At 39.2% G+C, this 16,968-nt stretch overlaps 1 protein-coding gene across 2 annotated transcripts in view; it reads right to left on the bottom strand.

Moving 5' to 3' along the window:
• eys (eyes shut homolog) overlaps positions 1-16,968 on the bottom strand; it is a 146,942-nt gene that overhangs the window by 74,196 nt on the left and 55,778 nt on the right. For both annotated transcript variants that reach the window (XM_071480865.1, XM_071480864.1), the window contains 4 exons: positions 15,835-16,094; positions 3,331-3,427; positions 2,774-2,881; positions 1,147-1,292 (listed from right to left, as the gene is read on the bottom strand). In XM_071480865.1, the coding sequence (XP_071336966.1) occupies positions 1,147-1,292; positions 2,774-2,881; positions 3,331-3,427; positions 15,835-16,094 (611 nt within the window). The remainder of the gene's footprint in view (positions 1-1,146; positions 1,293-2,773; positions 2,882-3,330; positions 3,428-15,834; positions 16,095-16,968) is intronic.

The raw sequence follows: 16,968 nt of genomic DNA on the forward strand, positions 1-16,968 counted from the left end.
AAAGTGTGTAGATATAGCACAAGACTGATTTAATAGTGGGCAGCGTCAACCATTAAAGTCAGAATGAATTTTGGCATTCGATATGCAAGGAAAAAAACAACCAAAAAAAACACACTTTCCTGATGGCAGGAGCAAATAATATTCTAATACCATCAAGTGACACAACAAGTTACAGTATTTCAGTGAGAGAAGAGATGACACATCATGCTATCAAAGCAGAATAACATTTCAATCAATTTCAATCAGGATGCAAAAACATCAAGTGATGAATCACCCTGAGCTGGCAAATTAGAATAAAAAGAAGTTACACACAGCTACAGTAGCTCCGTGAACCCACTTGTGTTCTTGTGAAAAGTTGTACATGTTACCAGAGCAAATATTTTGTGTGAGTTCTCGTCGGTTTGAGTTGATCCAAACTGTATCCTCTGGCCGCTTGCTCTCTTGGGGAACCCTGTTTCCTCAGATGAGCTTAGAGCAACAGAAAAAGTAATGACTTGTACTATGCTGTGCGTAGGCCTAATAATAAAAGCTGCTTCTGTGGGAATTGGGCCATGCGTGTCAGGTTCTGCTCTCCAGAGTAGCAATACCTCAGAGATTTCCCCCCCTCTCTCAACTGGGGAAGGATAAATTGATGATACAGTGTGGAAGACAAATGAAATTAATCTTCCCAGTACCTGACAGGAATTGGCTTTAGATAGTGCGCACACACACACACACACACACACACACACACACACACACACACACACACACACACACACACACACACTAAAATAGCTCGATATCCGTCTGGGTGGAAAATAAGACAAATGGATTGAAGTAAAACAACAATAGTGTTGTGAGACTGAAGAAGCTGATGAAATGAAATAAAGGCAACTAACAGACACTGAGAAGTTTCTATCAGATAAAACTAGTGACATAAATTTATCTCTCGTTGGCTTTGCTGAAAAGCAGGCACTGTATCTTGCAGAGGCAGACGGGCTAATTAAAAGCAAGCATTGTGAAGCTTTTTTTTTTTTTTTTTTTTTTTACACTAAGCCAGATCTGTGTCAGAGTTTCCTCAATAGCGTGCGGCCGCTGCAGTCATGATAAGCTTTTTTAGACTCTCATATTGATCTTCATGTCACCTAAGGGTAAAAGAGCTACCTGAGTATCCAGGGCGACAGACACACTTGAAGCCCCCGGGCGTGTTGATACAGATGCCCTCGTGCAGGCAAGGTGAAACTTCACACTCATTCACATCCAGGTCACACAGCGTTCCAAAATAACCAGGAGGGCAAATGCAGCGGAACCTAAGGAAGATGTGAAAACACTCGATCATTAAGAAAAAAAGTAATTCCTGAAATCCAGCAAAGACCAATGTGTTATGCAGTGACATGTTTCGGTCTTACTGTAACAGTTTTTCTATGTAAGCTGCATTCACTCTTGCAGAAATAATTACTTGTAGAAAAAACAGGAAGCACTAGAAATGCATGAAGATAAGCTGAGGTGCAGATTAAGACTCATTTTTCATTCTCAAACTCTTCACACACACAAAAAAAAAAAAAAAAAATCTTAATATGACAGCAATTAACTTTCCTAGTCAGTAACTTCATTTGAATTATGTTTGATGACTTATTACTAGGGGGAAGAGCTTAATCTGTGCAGTTTACTCAATTCAAATCCCTCTCTGCGGCTGTCAGTGGGTCTAATATCCCCTGACATACACCTCAGAGGAGACAGTTACGCTGTTTCTAAGTGAGATAATTAGAAAACATGTGATTGGACACCTCTGTGTAAAAATATAAACTACATCTTTTGATTATTTAAACATCATCGGTAAACAGGTTACATCATATCAAGTTTCTGTGATATGCTAAAGTGTATTTTTATTCTCATGTAGCACAACAAACTGCTGCCTAATTATGCAAACTTTAAAGGCTGGACAGGACTGAGGGAACATCCAACAATTAACACTTTCTTTATGGCAATCTGTTACACCAGTGCCCGCTTACAGTCAAGTTGATCAGTAACAGTTTAGTTTCATAAGTAAAAGCCTGTACTGCATATAAATAGATGGAAAGAGACTACGTGACCCTGGCAGAGTCAAACTCACAGTATCTTCAGGAAAAGGATGTATAAATATAAAGACAGCAGGGGCTCGGTGAGTATACAGCACAGTCTGATTCATCACCACGGTACAGATGGACTTGCTCAGCTTGTTGGGTCAGGGAGACGGAGATAACGGTGTGTGTAGAGCTCGTGGTGGGCAGCGAGGTTAAAACACACCTGATGTGAACTCCCTGGACTGTGCAATCAGAGGAGCGCTCTGAGCAGGGCCAGGTCACATGGGAGCGAAATCATGACGGGAGACAAACTGGAGACAAACCATTTAGGACTCAAATTGGCCCTGGGATTTTTCTACCCATCTGTCCGACTAAGCCTGGAAGCCCCGGGGCTCCCATTAAGCACAGCAGAGAGAGGCACCAGTGGAGTAAAGCCCAATCTAGATACATGATGTGTTCTTGCTGGACTCACTCTCTGTCTTTAGAATAGCAGCTTATGTGTGTCAAGGATGAAGTGAGGCTTGTTATATAAACCAGAACACTTTGAAGAGAAACACCACAACCGCATGTTTTTTTCTTTGGAGAACACTTCTTCCAAAACAAACACAGGAAATTAATTCTGCCTGGTCTTCGATGATATTTGATTTTTTGGAAAAGCACACAATGAATTAGGTGCAAAGTCATAGAAAAAAAAAAAAAGGGGGGGGGGGAATTATATTCAGACTTACTTGTTTACAAGGTCTTGACAAATGGCTGCGTTGTGGCAAGGGCTAGAGGTGCATTCATTGATATCTTCCTCACAGTGAAGGCCAGCAAATCCCATCTTACAATCACAGCTGGAACAGAAAAATCATTAATATTGATATTTTGTCTCCGATGGAAAATAGAAGATCTATCTGTTTCCTACTGGCACATGCACAGAGTGAAAAAAAATCAATAATAAGCAATCTAATGATACTAATTACACATCATATTTAGTCTGACTGCAGGTACAGTACAGTGACTGACTGTTGACTGTTAAACCAAATCTTAAGGTGGCTGAGGTAGATTTTTCATTTTTACATTGCTACATCTGTTAAATAATGAGACGAGAGAGTGTAACCTCAGAACAAATCTATTAGCTGCGGGTAATCTACTATCAAAATGACAGTATAATGAACTGAGGCCTTTACAGAAATGAGGGTTTTTAGTACTCACACTCTGGATTAACAATTGTTTAATATCCATCACTACAAAGCCTGACATTTTCTTGCCTCCTTAGAAATGCATGGACACCACACTTCACCTGTAACCGTTGACCTGGTCCACACAGTCACCCTGGTTTTGGCATGGATTTGAGCTACACTCATTGGTGTCAATTTCACACCAACTTCCTTCAAATCCTGAAAGATAGATGAGATGGTCATGGATCAGCAAGCCCCACTACACCCTGAAAACGTCAGGGCCGATGATAACAAAGGCCCCAGTGAATGCCATTTTAATGGAACTAGTAGCCCCTGTAGCATATCTCATCTTCCAGCTCTCAGCACTCACTGTTTCCCCTTTGAGAGTGTGTAAGTCTAATAATACTTTAGTGCCACAGACAGATTGGTCTGAGGGTTAGTGGTTTGGGGTTTGGGAGGTGTGTCTCTGCGTGTGCTACTGTGCATGTGTGTCTGTGTGTGTGAGAGAAAGAAAGCGGGTAGGGGGACATCTTGTTAAGTTAGGCTAAGAGGGAGAGGCTAAGCCCAAGAGCTCTTTTGCTCTTGTTCATTAGGGGGTTGAGGGGCAGGATGGCTAAGCAGATCACCATGGATGTTTGGTTGTACTTTTGAAGGCCTGGGAAACTGTAATGTCCTGCCTGGCGGAGGTATTCCTCTGGAGCTTGGTCTGGTCTGTTCAGCTGAACAAATCAAACTGCATGACTTATGGATATGAAATAACATGAATTCATGAATGAAAAAATAACTAAGGAACAAACCTCTAATGCCATATTGTATGGATGCAAATAATGGACAAAAAGATTTGAATCTTATTAGTAACTGAAAACATAATTGTGAAATGTTGCCAAAATGAAAGCCACTGATTTTTTTTTTTTTTTTACATGGAAATTCATTTCTTACAATGTCACCAAATGCATGAATTCAACTATAGATTTATTATTGATGCCATATGAAGTCATTGCTTATAACATAAAATTTATTTATCACCTGTGTGACAATCAAACAAAAACTAAACATCACAGACATCACAAAAGCAGACTTTATGGCAGCGCTGTCGTATTGGATTTTATTGCAGGTGTAGCTATGTAACAAAGTGGTCACTGAGTGCATGTGGTCTTAATTCTCCTCTATGAAAATGTCTAAGGTAAATTTAAAGTTGTACAATATTCAGAAACTGTAACCAAACTGTTCAAATTCAAGAAGATCAATTGTGATCAAGTCAGAAAAATCCAGTTGCTTGAATTGGTCATGTTCACGCTAAAATGAAAAGATATGACACTCAGACCTGAACATGCAGAACAAGCAAGCAAGTCCATCTTATTTATTCTTTAAGGCCACCATTTCCTCCCATATTACTGATTTTCAGCTTTCTGTAACTGTTCCTGCCATTGAATCTGTCGTGCTAAGAGCAATAATACTGAGATACCATTTCCTGAACACTTTGCCATCAAACTACTTTAAAAGCTGAGACTCCCAAAGACGACTACTGTGCTGTCCCTGCAGAGCACCATCTGCCACGCATAATTAAAGGCGGCACAAGCATGTAACAAAGGGTTAATAAAACAAGCTTTTAATGATTGTTAGTGCTGTTATTGTTTCCGTGTCTCATTATGCTGCTCCCACTGCTTCAAGTTAGAGTTATACAAGCAGCATTTGAACTATAATGGGTTTTGGCTCATGTACGTAGTAATTCTCAGCTGAGAACTTGTATTAACAATTTTGTTTTTTTTTTTAATTTATTTTTGAGAAAAGCACATGTAGCTACATCTTTTCAAATTTGAAGAAACACTTTTTTATGTTATGTTATGTCATGTGATATTATATTCTTTAAAATATTTTTTAGTGTTTCAGGAAACATGGGAGCACCAGTGTTAATACAACATTTTTAACAACTAACTACAACAAGATTCTTACCATTTACTGAACTTATCATTTTTCCAATGTCTTAAGGTCACCACAGACCATAGAAGTCTGAGGGTCTCCTGTGCTGTTTACAATGATACCACATCAGGAGATAACACTATATAAGGCTCCATAATGGCAACAATTTTTTCATTGCGGTGCTTTCAAAATACTAGAAAATTACATGGGCTATAAGATGGAAATACCAATTGGAAGCCATTGTGGTTAGCTTTCTAGCCACAAGTACCTCTCACTGTGCTTTTCCAACCAGCTGACTATAACCTACATTGTATATCATTATGTTAACAATGAAGTAAGACAAATTTTCAATGCAACTAGAGTGATGATGATGAAAAAAAAAAAAAAAAAGTAAGACAGTGACACTGACAAAGCTCTGTGCATCTTGGGACACAAGGATAGAGGGAATCCACGAGACCACAGAGAGCACAGAGCATCTGGTGAATTATGGGACAGCACAGGTTTCGCAAGCTGGTCTGTCAGTCAAAGCAATGGCGGAGCACCTCGGGGACTATTTCGAATGTCACTGCAATGTAATGCATCTTCTGCCACTAAGCAGTGACTGGAGGCTTCTCTTTGACAGAGTAGAGAGAGGGATACCCAAGGCGCGTGCTCATGTAGTCATTCCATCATCTGGCTGGAGCTTCAGTATGTGATCACTGCTCCTGCCAGTGCATGTCTCCGAGGAGAAGAAATTGTGGGTAATCCCTAGTGGATTGTGAACTAACCTTGATAGACATTTCAATTGAAATATGAGTGACGTCTTCATTTTAACACTGTGAATTTAGGTTGGTCCATTACATTTGTGGCTGTAGTCTTCTTATCATAGTTGCTGTCAGTCCGATGATAACAATTTCTCAGAGAGGGGTCATTTAAAATGATATTGCCCACCACTTGTGCAATACAGATTATGGGTTTTTTTGGTCTACGGTGTCATCTGTGCACTGTCATACATTACATCAAATGTCAGATGTCAATGATCGCTTCATCTGTGGAGGATTTTTCTGCTGAAACCTAAATGCATCATCACTCCAAGTTTTCTGTCAGCTGAACTGTGTTGAGTCCTGGTCTCCCAAGATTCAATTTTGATCTGAAATTGTTTGAGTCTCTATTCAGTCAGTCAATATAGTGCAATGTTTTAAATGACACAACACAACACAGCCAACTAATGTAACATCTCTCCAAGATCCATCAAAACTGTACTGCGAGGTGCTGTCTGCATTTAGCGCTTTGATCCCTCTGATCATAGCTAAACTGATAACTGACTGACTGGATATCTGATGTTTGATGTTTGATAGTGACCAATACATCATTACCCATGATGGTCTACAGGTGACGAATTAATGCTACAAGCACTGTAGATAGCATATGGCTTGTGTTTGCTCGTAAGCACAGTAACTCAAGCTTGCCATGAAATTTCATGAGCAGAACCAAGTTCCTGAAAACTTATTTTGAACTCCCTCCAAACTGTCAACATGGGACTAAAGATATTTTTGGAATCATACATCAATATAAAAACTCCACAACATGAATATCTTAAATACATGCATCATTGAAAACAAAAAATGAACACAGAATCCTAGAGTGATTCCATATGGCCTTATTTGGTGTTCACCAAGTGGCCTGTCAGCAAGAACAGTATCAGAAAAAGAGTGTGGCCACACTGATCCATCACTGCATAGTGTTTTTGAAATCCTGTTACATAATCAAATTGCTCTCTATTGAAAATTCAGCCGCAAAAATAAAGTCTTGTGTAAGATTCAATCAGATGAATAGATGAAAACTATGTAACACAGCCATCAGTTCCACAAGATTCATTGACTTCACAGGCAGACACATCACCAGCCCTATGCAACAAACAACTACATTTGGGAAATTAAAAACAAATACAGACAGACAAACGAACAAACCGGACATCAGATTAGTCATCACAGATGTGCTTCTCATAATCATAATCAAGGAGTGCAGGATGCTTATGGGTCCTTTACGTGCACTGACCAAAAACTGGGTTACTTGAATAAATGGGTTAAGAATAGAAATCTTTTTGCATGTAAACACTATCCTCTGCAGCCAATTTACCCCACTGCTCCACACCTGGACCACCTCTTCAGCAGTAAAAATTGAAGGCACAAAATGATTAAAGACTGAGTTTATTTAAAATGTGTTTACTCTACAGCTGTTACAGACCCAGGCCTATTTTTAAACATTATGTATAAATGAAGCCACTAACCTTGGTGTGCAAGTACTTAACCATAGCTACTCTCTGGCTTAGACAATGCTCGCAGTATACCTATGTAGTTTTTCTTCTACAGTTTTCTTATATTATTATGGTAGTTCATTTACAAATGACATATTGTTCCTTATTTGTTAACTGTGGCTAGTAACTATAGAAAGTTATTAAACTGTTGCAGCCAGTGCTTCATATCCTCCTTTGAATATTCATGTTAGACACAAAGAAACAAATTTATAGCTTGTCTACTTGTACAATAAAACCAAATATCTGCCAAATGTTCAAAGGAGAAGTGGAAAGAACCATGTGTCCCTCTGTTTTATTATCCACACTTCATAATTGTGCCTGCTCAATCTATGTCAAAAGACAAACCTGCTTGTTCTGTACTTAAAAGCTCCATTAAGTAATATTTCTTAAAATTATTATTGACTCAAATTGCACTCTGTGATGTAAAAGGGCTGCAAAGTACTGATGATCCCGCTGAGAATCAACACTTAGTCTGCAGCTCTATGCCACTTTCTGCTTGCTATTTTTGTTCACAGGTCCATTATGTTTGAGTCTGAAAGTTATCACGTTGACTTCTGTAAGACACAAAATGTTTTTTAGCAGCTGGAGGAACAAACCAGGGCTAAAATGTGTGAAAGTGAGCATTGGACAGGTGACAAAAAAAAGATGATGTCCATGTTGCTCTGCTTCTGTCAGATATGTAAGTAACAATATGCATTTGCTTGCTAACACAGTACAATGCCTTGTGTTGTGAGTTTGTTTTTGAGTCTTCTTTCTGCCTATAGAGGACAAAATGGATAATACAAACAATGCACCCTTCGTGAGTTATTGTAATTTAACACTTAAACACAGAAAAAAAAGAGATTGTAACTTTGTACATCATCAGTAAAAATGATAAATGTTGAATATGGTTGAAGGCATGGTTGCCACTGGCAAATATGTGTGACTTGCATCATTTTCGAAAATTCAAGTTTTTAGAGCTACAGTCTGAGTAAATCACTACATCCTTTATGAACAGTGTCCTGTACTGGCCAGCTGTCATAATCTCAATGAAAGAGTACTCTGACTCGATACAGATGCAGATGCAGTCATCTAGGTCGCCTTTGGCTGTCACCCTGCACTTCGAGCAACAGACTTGATGAGATGTAGAGAGCGCTTTGTCTCACAGGTTACACAAAGACTGCCTTTAGCCATTGGATTGGTGAAGCCTGTGTAGGTGATAGATAGATTTATCTACAGTATGTGGTTCGTAAACGATGTTTAAATTAAGATATATTTCTAAAAAGACAAACATATATATGTTTGTTTTTTCAGAAAAACTATGCATTCATATACAGCATATACAGTACACCCCCTGACTTCAGTGAGTCCCCTTAACATCTAAAACTAAAACTATTCCCTTAGATATTACACATAAAATTCTTATATTCTTTCAGCACTGTGGTGTACCTTCAAATATTTGCATAGAAACCATTTGGGCATTTTTACCTGCTGTGAAGCGTTAAGGGGTTAAACACCGATGTGTTAGAAGCTACTAATGAATAAGAATTTCTATGAAGGGAAAACCTCTGATACCACAATGTGCCTGTTGATGCCTTTTTCTGTCTTTTTTTTATGCAGCTGTTAGGGCTGGAAACAGAGGTCTCAAAGCAAAAATGGAAGAAAAAAAAAAAACACCTTTTGCCCTCAGCAGCAGAATATCACTAGCGTGCTGAGATCTTTGCTCACTGAAGGGGCACGCTCTCATACTGAGACAGAACACCTGCTACATTTTAATATTTTCTTGCCTCTCTGTGTGCCATCACTTTCAGAACATTAGACTAGGTACTAGTTCTCCAGATGGAGCTGTGATTTACAGTATGCAGTGTAAAGGAGCTTCACTTCGACATAATTTTTTTACTTCTATTACTTTACTCCAAGTTAGACTAACATATTATGCTATATCATCACAACTCAAGAACTTTTACTTTTGCATGCTATACCTACCAGACATTTTCAATACATAGAGCTTGAATTCCATTTTGTTTTTCATCATTTACTGTGGATTAGAAGTTTCCTTCTTCATGAAAGCTTTTACTGTACTGTACACAAGTCCAGGAACATTGTTCCTCAAATGTCTTACGGGAGAGTAAAGGAAAGGCGTTAAGTACAGATCTTCATCATGGGTTGTAATGTAATGTAACAGCTATACAAAGACACGTAACAGCTTCCATCATGTGACTTTTTATATTAGAAAAAAAAAAGATTTGTGGAGAATGGGGAGTATACTGTATACCAATAAGCCAACAATGTTTCTCAACAGCTTAAGAAAATGATCAGTTGGACATTCCTGCGCAACAGAACTTTCTTGCTTTGTAATGAATTCAGATGAAGATTCAAAGTTCTCACTCACTGTTGTTGACATAAGAGACAAAATTTAATTGTTGGCACAACTTCCAGTTTGCTTTAAATGGTGATAATCTACGTTTCTAAGGCCTTACAACTTGTAATTATTATTTATGTCAAAGAAGTTGGCATTTTTACAGTGTGGTCACTGACCGCCTCTATTTCATGGACAATTATTCTGTAAGAGAGATGACTTTGATCTCAGTAATTGTACTCTGGGGAGAAATGGTTATTAAAGAGGCTTCCTGTCACAGTATATTGGTATAAGTCATGAATCAAAATTCAATACATTTTATATTTCTACATTATTATAAGTCTGTTAAATGTAACCTCTATGTTCTATATGCCACTGCAATATCTCAGCCAAGATACTGCTTTAGAAGAGATCTTTAATCTCAGTGTTACGGTGGCCCTGAGAGCTCAACTTTCATGCTCTTGCATTTGTGTTGTGGCATTTATATTTGTGTGTTATGTGTGTTATGTTGTGTTATGTAGCACTGTAGAGAGAAAAGGAAAAAGGTCAGTGACATTAACATACATCTGCCAAGGCATCTGGCATGGGGACACATCTACTATTTCCTACCTCCTCTATAAAAGGGAATAATCACTTGAAATTAATGAAGCGAGGACAGGCTTTTCCAACACATCTCTGGCAACACGTGCTCTCAACACATCTTTTTCAATATCATATTAGGTATGTGTCAGTTCTCCTGTTGGCACAGCTTCACAGTAGCTCATTAACCAACTGTTTGGTAGGACACAATCTCAATCTTGTGGAAGGTGAAGGCTAGTGTAGCATGCCATGCAAATAAAGGGGTTTGTTCTCCATCTGGCCAGGAACACCTCTGGGAATATTCCGAACCATGGAGACCAAATGGTTTTTGCATGTAAAGGGACCACACAATGTTTCTGAATTAATTCACTACACTGCAAGAATCATATTTCTCCACTTGCAATAGACCAGAGGCATACCAATTGTCCCCCTGTCACATAGCTCACTTCGAACACTGAAATATGCCAACTTGTACCAACCTAATGAAAAGGTGGTAATGGGCATGGGCACACTCTAATGCAGAGGAGAAATCACATGACATATTATGAAGTCTTTCATCAATCTAAAACATTAAGTGCTACGGTGACACAGTGTTCTTCTAATGTTGAAATACAAAAATGTGAGCCATTATTACTTTTACCCATCAAACCAAATGCCATTTCAAAGAGCATTTGAATAAAAAGGATTAAGGAAAGCGACATTCATACTTTGCTATTGATTTTCTGCAAAGGAACATTGTCACTAATCCATAAATTATTATTCCTAATTAGCAATCCTAAGTGTTGCAAGGCTAAAACCTGAGTCATTACAATTTAATTAAAATGTCCAAGATAATGTTATCAGGTGTCTTTTGTGCATATCTCAGGTGAAGCTAGGGATAAGCTTTACAAGCCAGCTGATTGTCTGGTTCATTACTTCAACTGAATCTGTAGTGGTAATTTCTGGACTGGTGAGTTAAAGGCCAATAGTAGCATGAAGGATAATATAGCATTTTATTGGCATCCTTTCCAAAAATAGTCGGATAAATAAATGAATGAAGTTACAGTTTTCAAGCACTGCATTATAACACTCTTGGATTGACCTTTGTGTTCCCATATCTAGTACTGGTTGTAGTTGCAATAGTGCAAATGTGTCATGGATTCTTTATTTTTGTGTACTGTAAACACATTTCGAGGCAGCAATGTTGACTACGATTTTTCGGCTTACATGAAGAAACATCTGAGCAAATTCCTCTGCAAACTGAGCAAGGACACCCGAGCCTATAGACTGTGTACAGAACTCAGAATCAGCTGTAACTCTGCTGTGTACTGTAATCTGTGTTGAGTGATGCTATGCGTGTTTGTTTCATTTGTTGTGGTTGTCGGCCGGTAACCCTCGCCCCCAACCTCTACCCTAACTCTCCCATTTTCAGGTTGCTCTTCTATCAGCTTTGGCACTCCCTGCTGAGGCTCCTCATTAAGAGGAAAGTGGAACATCTGTGCTGGTCAGGCAAGATGACTTAGGCCTCCTGGTCAGAGCCGCAGCAGAGAATCACTGCTAGGAAGAACAAACACTTCCTGCAGGAGCCCTCTACAATCAAGAGAGGATACCTGCTTCCCTTATTTTTTTTTCTTTTAAGAGGATTCTTTCAGCTGGCTCTGGTTTTATTCTGGCCTCCAGGTTCTCACAGAATACCTTTGTAGACAAAATTCATTTCCATTGTGGCTGTTTTACAAACCCCTTTAATGCTGCTGCTCCCAGTAGGCACCTCATAATGACTGCCTTTTAGTTTTTGTTGAATTGATGAACACTAAAGTTGCCACATCACCCTTTTTGTGAAACTGATAGAGTCTAGAGAAGTGTCTTGGGAAACCTATGACCGCACTCTTAGTCTTTACGGCAAGTTTTGAGAAAACTGATCATTAAGGCCACTAAAGTGCTTATGTTTTATAAAAGTACACTGTCAACTGCTATCGGATATTGTAATAAGACTGGCCATAAAAAATATGACAGTAACCATCCGCTATCAGAGTAATACTATTGTCTCCCGGGTGTCTTCACATACCAGTCGCTCTTCAATCAGCAGCTGGCTACAATGCATGCTGCCAGAATCTAAACACAAGACCAGAAAGACAGATAAAAACACATCCAAGACAGATTCAGGTCCAGACTACACATAGAGGTTGTATCTTCCTATTTGTGTGACTGATTGTTATGACTACTGTGCTATGTCTATTGCAATAAGCACATGGGTGGGTGGTTTTAGCAAAGGTCAACTAGTTTCCTGTCTCTACTTTTTTCTTTTTTTTTTTTTTGCAGCATACAAACTGGAGCCCAACTGCTACTAGATTTAGATATAATATATAAATAGATATTTGATAATTATAAAAATTCAACAATGATACATTAACCTGTTCGTATATCTTTACATTAAAAACCTAATATTTTTCCCTTAAACTAATTTTTATGAAAAGATTATCACAAAGAAAACGTTTTACGGTTCAAAAATGAACTTGTGGACAAACTGCCCCTGTAAACTTGTGTCGGGGCAAGGGGAATTTGCATGTGGGGAAGTGAGCACTGTTGTTAAAATGGCTAATTCCCCATGAAGAAAAGGACAGAAAAAAAACAGTCAAGACGTATGTCGACTACGTGACTGCGCCATCCCAATCTTCATCAAAAGCTCCGAGGCTGTTGTTTCCTGCGGCGAAGGGGATTTTGAAAACGGTAACGGGCAGGGGAGCTGATTTACTGGTTCAGCTCTAATACAAACATTACAATATCAGTATGTAAGAACAGCATGTATGCACCACTGCAGTGACTGGTTGGCTGTACCGATGACTCACCCTCTACTTCACACACATCTAAGCTGTTCAAATGATCCATTGTCATCGTCCATTGTCAAAATTGGCTGAGCAGCAATGACTATCAGCCTCATGTTATGTATCTGGAAAACACAGCCCATGTCTAGACAACTAATGTGTTCCATGATAGAGCCACATTAACAGGAGACACCTTCATGTCCACCCTGAGGCATGTTTTACCATGGTGCAGCTGACATGAAATCCAACTGTGCGCATGCATAAGAGCAAACACTTGAGTGTGGACCATGTGGGCTCAAGTACGCTGGAGCTGAAATGTGTATCTTGTGGCATTTGGGCTATGCAGCAATAGTGGTCAGGGAATCTAAAGGGCATCTAAAGCAAATGAGAGGTTTTTGGATCTTCATGCAGTTTTGTTGGGCGCACAAGTTTATTTTGAATAAATACTGCTGCAGGACCAAATAACTGTGCCAATTACAACCAAGGTCTTTGGCTCAGGTGTGTCAGTTTTATGTCATATCAATGAGTCAATCTACCTCTCCTTAATTCAGTTCATTTTAGTACCCTGCATATTGACCACACTCAAGGCAAATTAGCAAATAAGCGCAGCTAAAAGCCACAGGGAAAAAAAATGGCTATTTGATGTTGATTTTATAACAAGTTAACCTTTATAATGTTCACTGTGTGGTGTCCATCTTGAGTGTGTGGGATGAGATTTGCTTATGGCAGTAAATCTGGCAGACACAGGCAGACAAATTCTAATTTAATTAGCCCTAGGAATAATGTAAAGCCTACACAATTTCCTTGACAAATAACCAAACTGAATTGTAAATAACAAGTCTGTAAAATTGTTGTACTGGGATCAAGCCATTGGTTGTATAACAGCTCTGTGTTTGTTGAGTAGTAGCTATGTAGGATGGTTTGATTTATGGTGAATAATAATGGAGAGTAGTGAGAAGTGAAAACGACCAAGCCCACGCAAAGCTCTTGGTGTAATGTATGCAGCCAGCACCTAATTTCCTATTCCTCTCCAAGGAAGCCTTCTGAAACTAACCCAGCCGCTCTATTTATATCTGGCAACATCTTTTCATCTCTGCACTGACAGAGCCATTAGGTACAGCACAACCCTATAGCATCTTGACCTTCACACCGATAAGTCTGGATGTTAAAACACTATATTGTTTGTAATTCCTCAGCAATCAGGGAACTTCCTGATAAACCTCCAACCAGGATATTTCAACCATTTTCATTGCTCCATGCTGAACAAACTGACAGAGCTTGTGAACTGAACATGAAGCTGATTAATGTGCTGAATTTCAGACGTGCGTATGTGTGTGAAATCAAGCCTGAGTGGATGTGCATGTCTAAATCATATATAAATATGTGTGTTTGATATCTAAAATCAGTAAACAGTTTCATTTCAAGGCTCAAATACTCATCCACTGTAGTTTAGACCCTTCTGTCTGAGTTCATATCTCAAACAGAAGGATTACTATGGATTGCAACTGTGAGAAGTTTTGGCCACTTGAGGTAAATGTAAAAATACAAAGAAACTACACAAGTTACAGAGTATATTTAGCCATATTCTTGCAAATTTGGTCAGGCAGGGTTAAAAGGACTTTCATCTTTTGCCATGGTGAGGGGAGTTAATGGATTTACCCAGATGACTTGTTTGGACAGTTAATGAGTGAAAGAAAGGAAAATCGGCAACAACATTATGCAAAAGAGAAATTTAGTCGGGAATTGAATGCAATGACATGCCAAGTGTTTTAAGTGCTGATAAGTACACATTAGACTAATGGGATGTAGCAGGTTTTAGGTTATATTGTTTTGTATAAAAAAAAGTACAATGATTTAATTGAACAAAAGGCTGAGTCTTGGCCTGGTCCTGCCATGTACTGTTTCTACAGAAAGTCATAATAAGGATAATATGGAGGTAGGATGGTAGTGCCCACACATCCAGGTTAGTAAACTAGGAGCTGATTCACTATGAGTCACCTAGCTCCTGCTAGGTTTAACTGATGTTGATTATTTACTGTAGGCAAGTTCATCACCTTTGTCTGGCTTTGTTGAGCATTCTTTGCAAAAAATTTGAATGGAAAATGTTTGAAAAACCCAGCAAATATATTGCAATCAGTTGATCGTTATGGTTACCCTCCAATTTAACCCAAGACCATCCAATGACCAGATTCAAGCTGTAAGGACTAGTCAACCTTCCCCCGATGGCAGCACAAAATAAACGTCTTTTCTTTTTGCATGAATCACTCACTTTAAATCATCCCTGTAGGAAACCCTTTACTGTTTGTATGTGGCACAGTTTTTCAGTGTCTGGGGTAAGGTCCAACATATGATTTATGCACAGGAAAACAACATCATTGTCTCTGTTGATGGAGTAACTTTTTGGAAAAGCTTGTGCATTCCAGAGACGAGATACAAATGATGCATGCTTAACTGTGACAGGAATATTTTTCATCTTCTTGCTAGAACCTTTGATCTATGACGTACATGTTTCACTTGTGATTTCTGAATAGTGTTTTTTTTGTAATTATTATTATTATTATTGTAATTAAGTACTCATATTACATATAGTAACCTACTGAACAAAATGATGTAGTTACACTTGAAAGTGGGCTACAGAAAAAATAAAAAAAAAGCACTATTAGTATGAAGCTGTGGCGGTGTGTTCACTCACCAGCTGGGCATCTGCAGGAGGCTGTTCCATTGGAGCGTGTCAGGCAGGTGGAGTTGTGCAGGCACGGATTGTGGAGGGGGTCGCAGGGGTCATAAGGCTGGTTGCACAGGGGGCCACTGAAGAAGGGGGGACAGGTGCAGGAGAACTCCCCAGGTACGTCTGACTCATGACACTGAGCTCCATTTAGACAGGGTCCAGAATCACACTCATTCACATCTTCTGCACAGTCCACACCTGTCCACCCTGGTGAGCACAAACACCTTGGACACACCAGAGAGGAGATGCGGTACTGTAGAGGTCCTTTTAGCATAAATTAAAATGAGTACTGAGTTAATAAACTTTTACAACCTTTTTAGTAGCTTTGTAAGGGCTAAGGGTGTCACATTCTGTAAGATATACAGAATACATATATGTATGTATGTATGTGTGTGTGTGTGTGTGTGTGTGTGTGTGTGTGCGTGCATGCGTGTGTGTACACATATATATGTACACATATGTGTGTGTGTATGTATATATATATATATATATATATAATATAAATAATATAATTTTTTTTTATCAATTCAAATGATCCACACCATGCACACAGTGTATTGATGTACTGGCACTGTGCTCCTGGATCTTTGTGCAAGACAATGTCAGGACTTTACAGGTTAATTGTACTACTGGTCATGGCAGCTTTTCATTCTGGACGGCTGAATATAGGACACAAGAGGTTAGAGCACTGAGTGGGGATTAAATGGAAATGTATGAATACCGAGAGAGAGAGAGAGAGAGAGAGAGAGAGAGAGAGAGAGAGAGAGAGAGAGAGAGAGAGAGAGAGAGAGAGAGAGAGAGAGAGAGAGAGAGAGAGAGAGCGTAGTATCTGCTCTTAAAGCAGGTGACTATTCCACTTGGTGGCAGTGAGTACCCGAACACTACCAACCACTCCTCCTCCCTTTCCATCCCCCAACTTTTCCACCTGAAGCAGTTTCACATCTCCCCAGCGGGAGGAGGGGGGGGGGCATAAACTGAAGCAGATACACCAGCGTTTTCCTCCAATGAGTCACAGATCCCCTGAAACCTTTTCATGCTGTGAGCCATTGATTGACTCATTTGTTTTACCTGCCATCTGCAATTCATTATCTCCGCTGC

Source organism: Trachinotus anak, unplaced genomic scaffold (assembly GCF_046630095.1).
Source record: "Trachinotus anak isolate AG129_WGS33_773 ecotype Australia unplaced genomic scaffold, CSIRO_AGI_Tana_v1 ptg000007l, whole genome shotgun sequence".
Taxonomy (NCBI): Eukaryota; Metazoa; Chordata; class Actinopteri; order Carangiformes; family Carangidae; genus Trachinotus; species Trachinotus anak.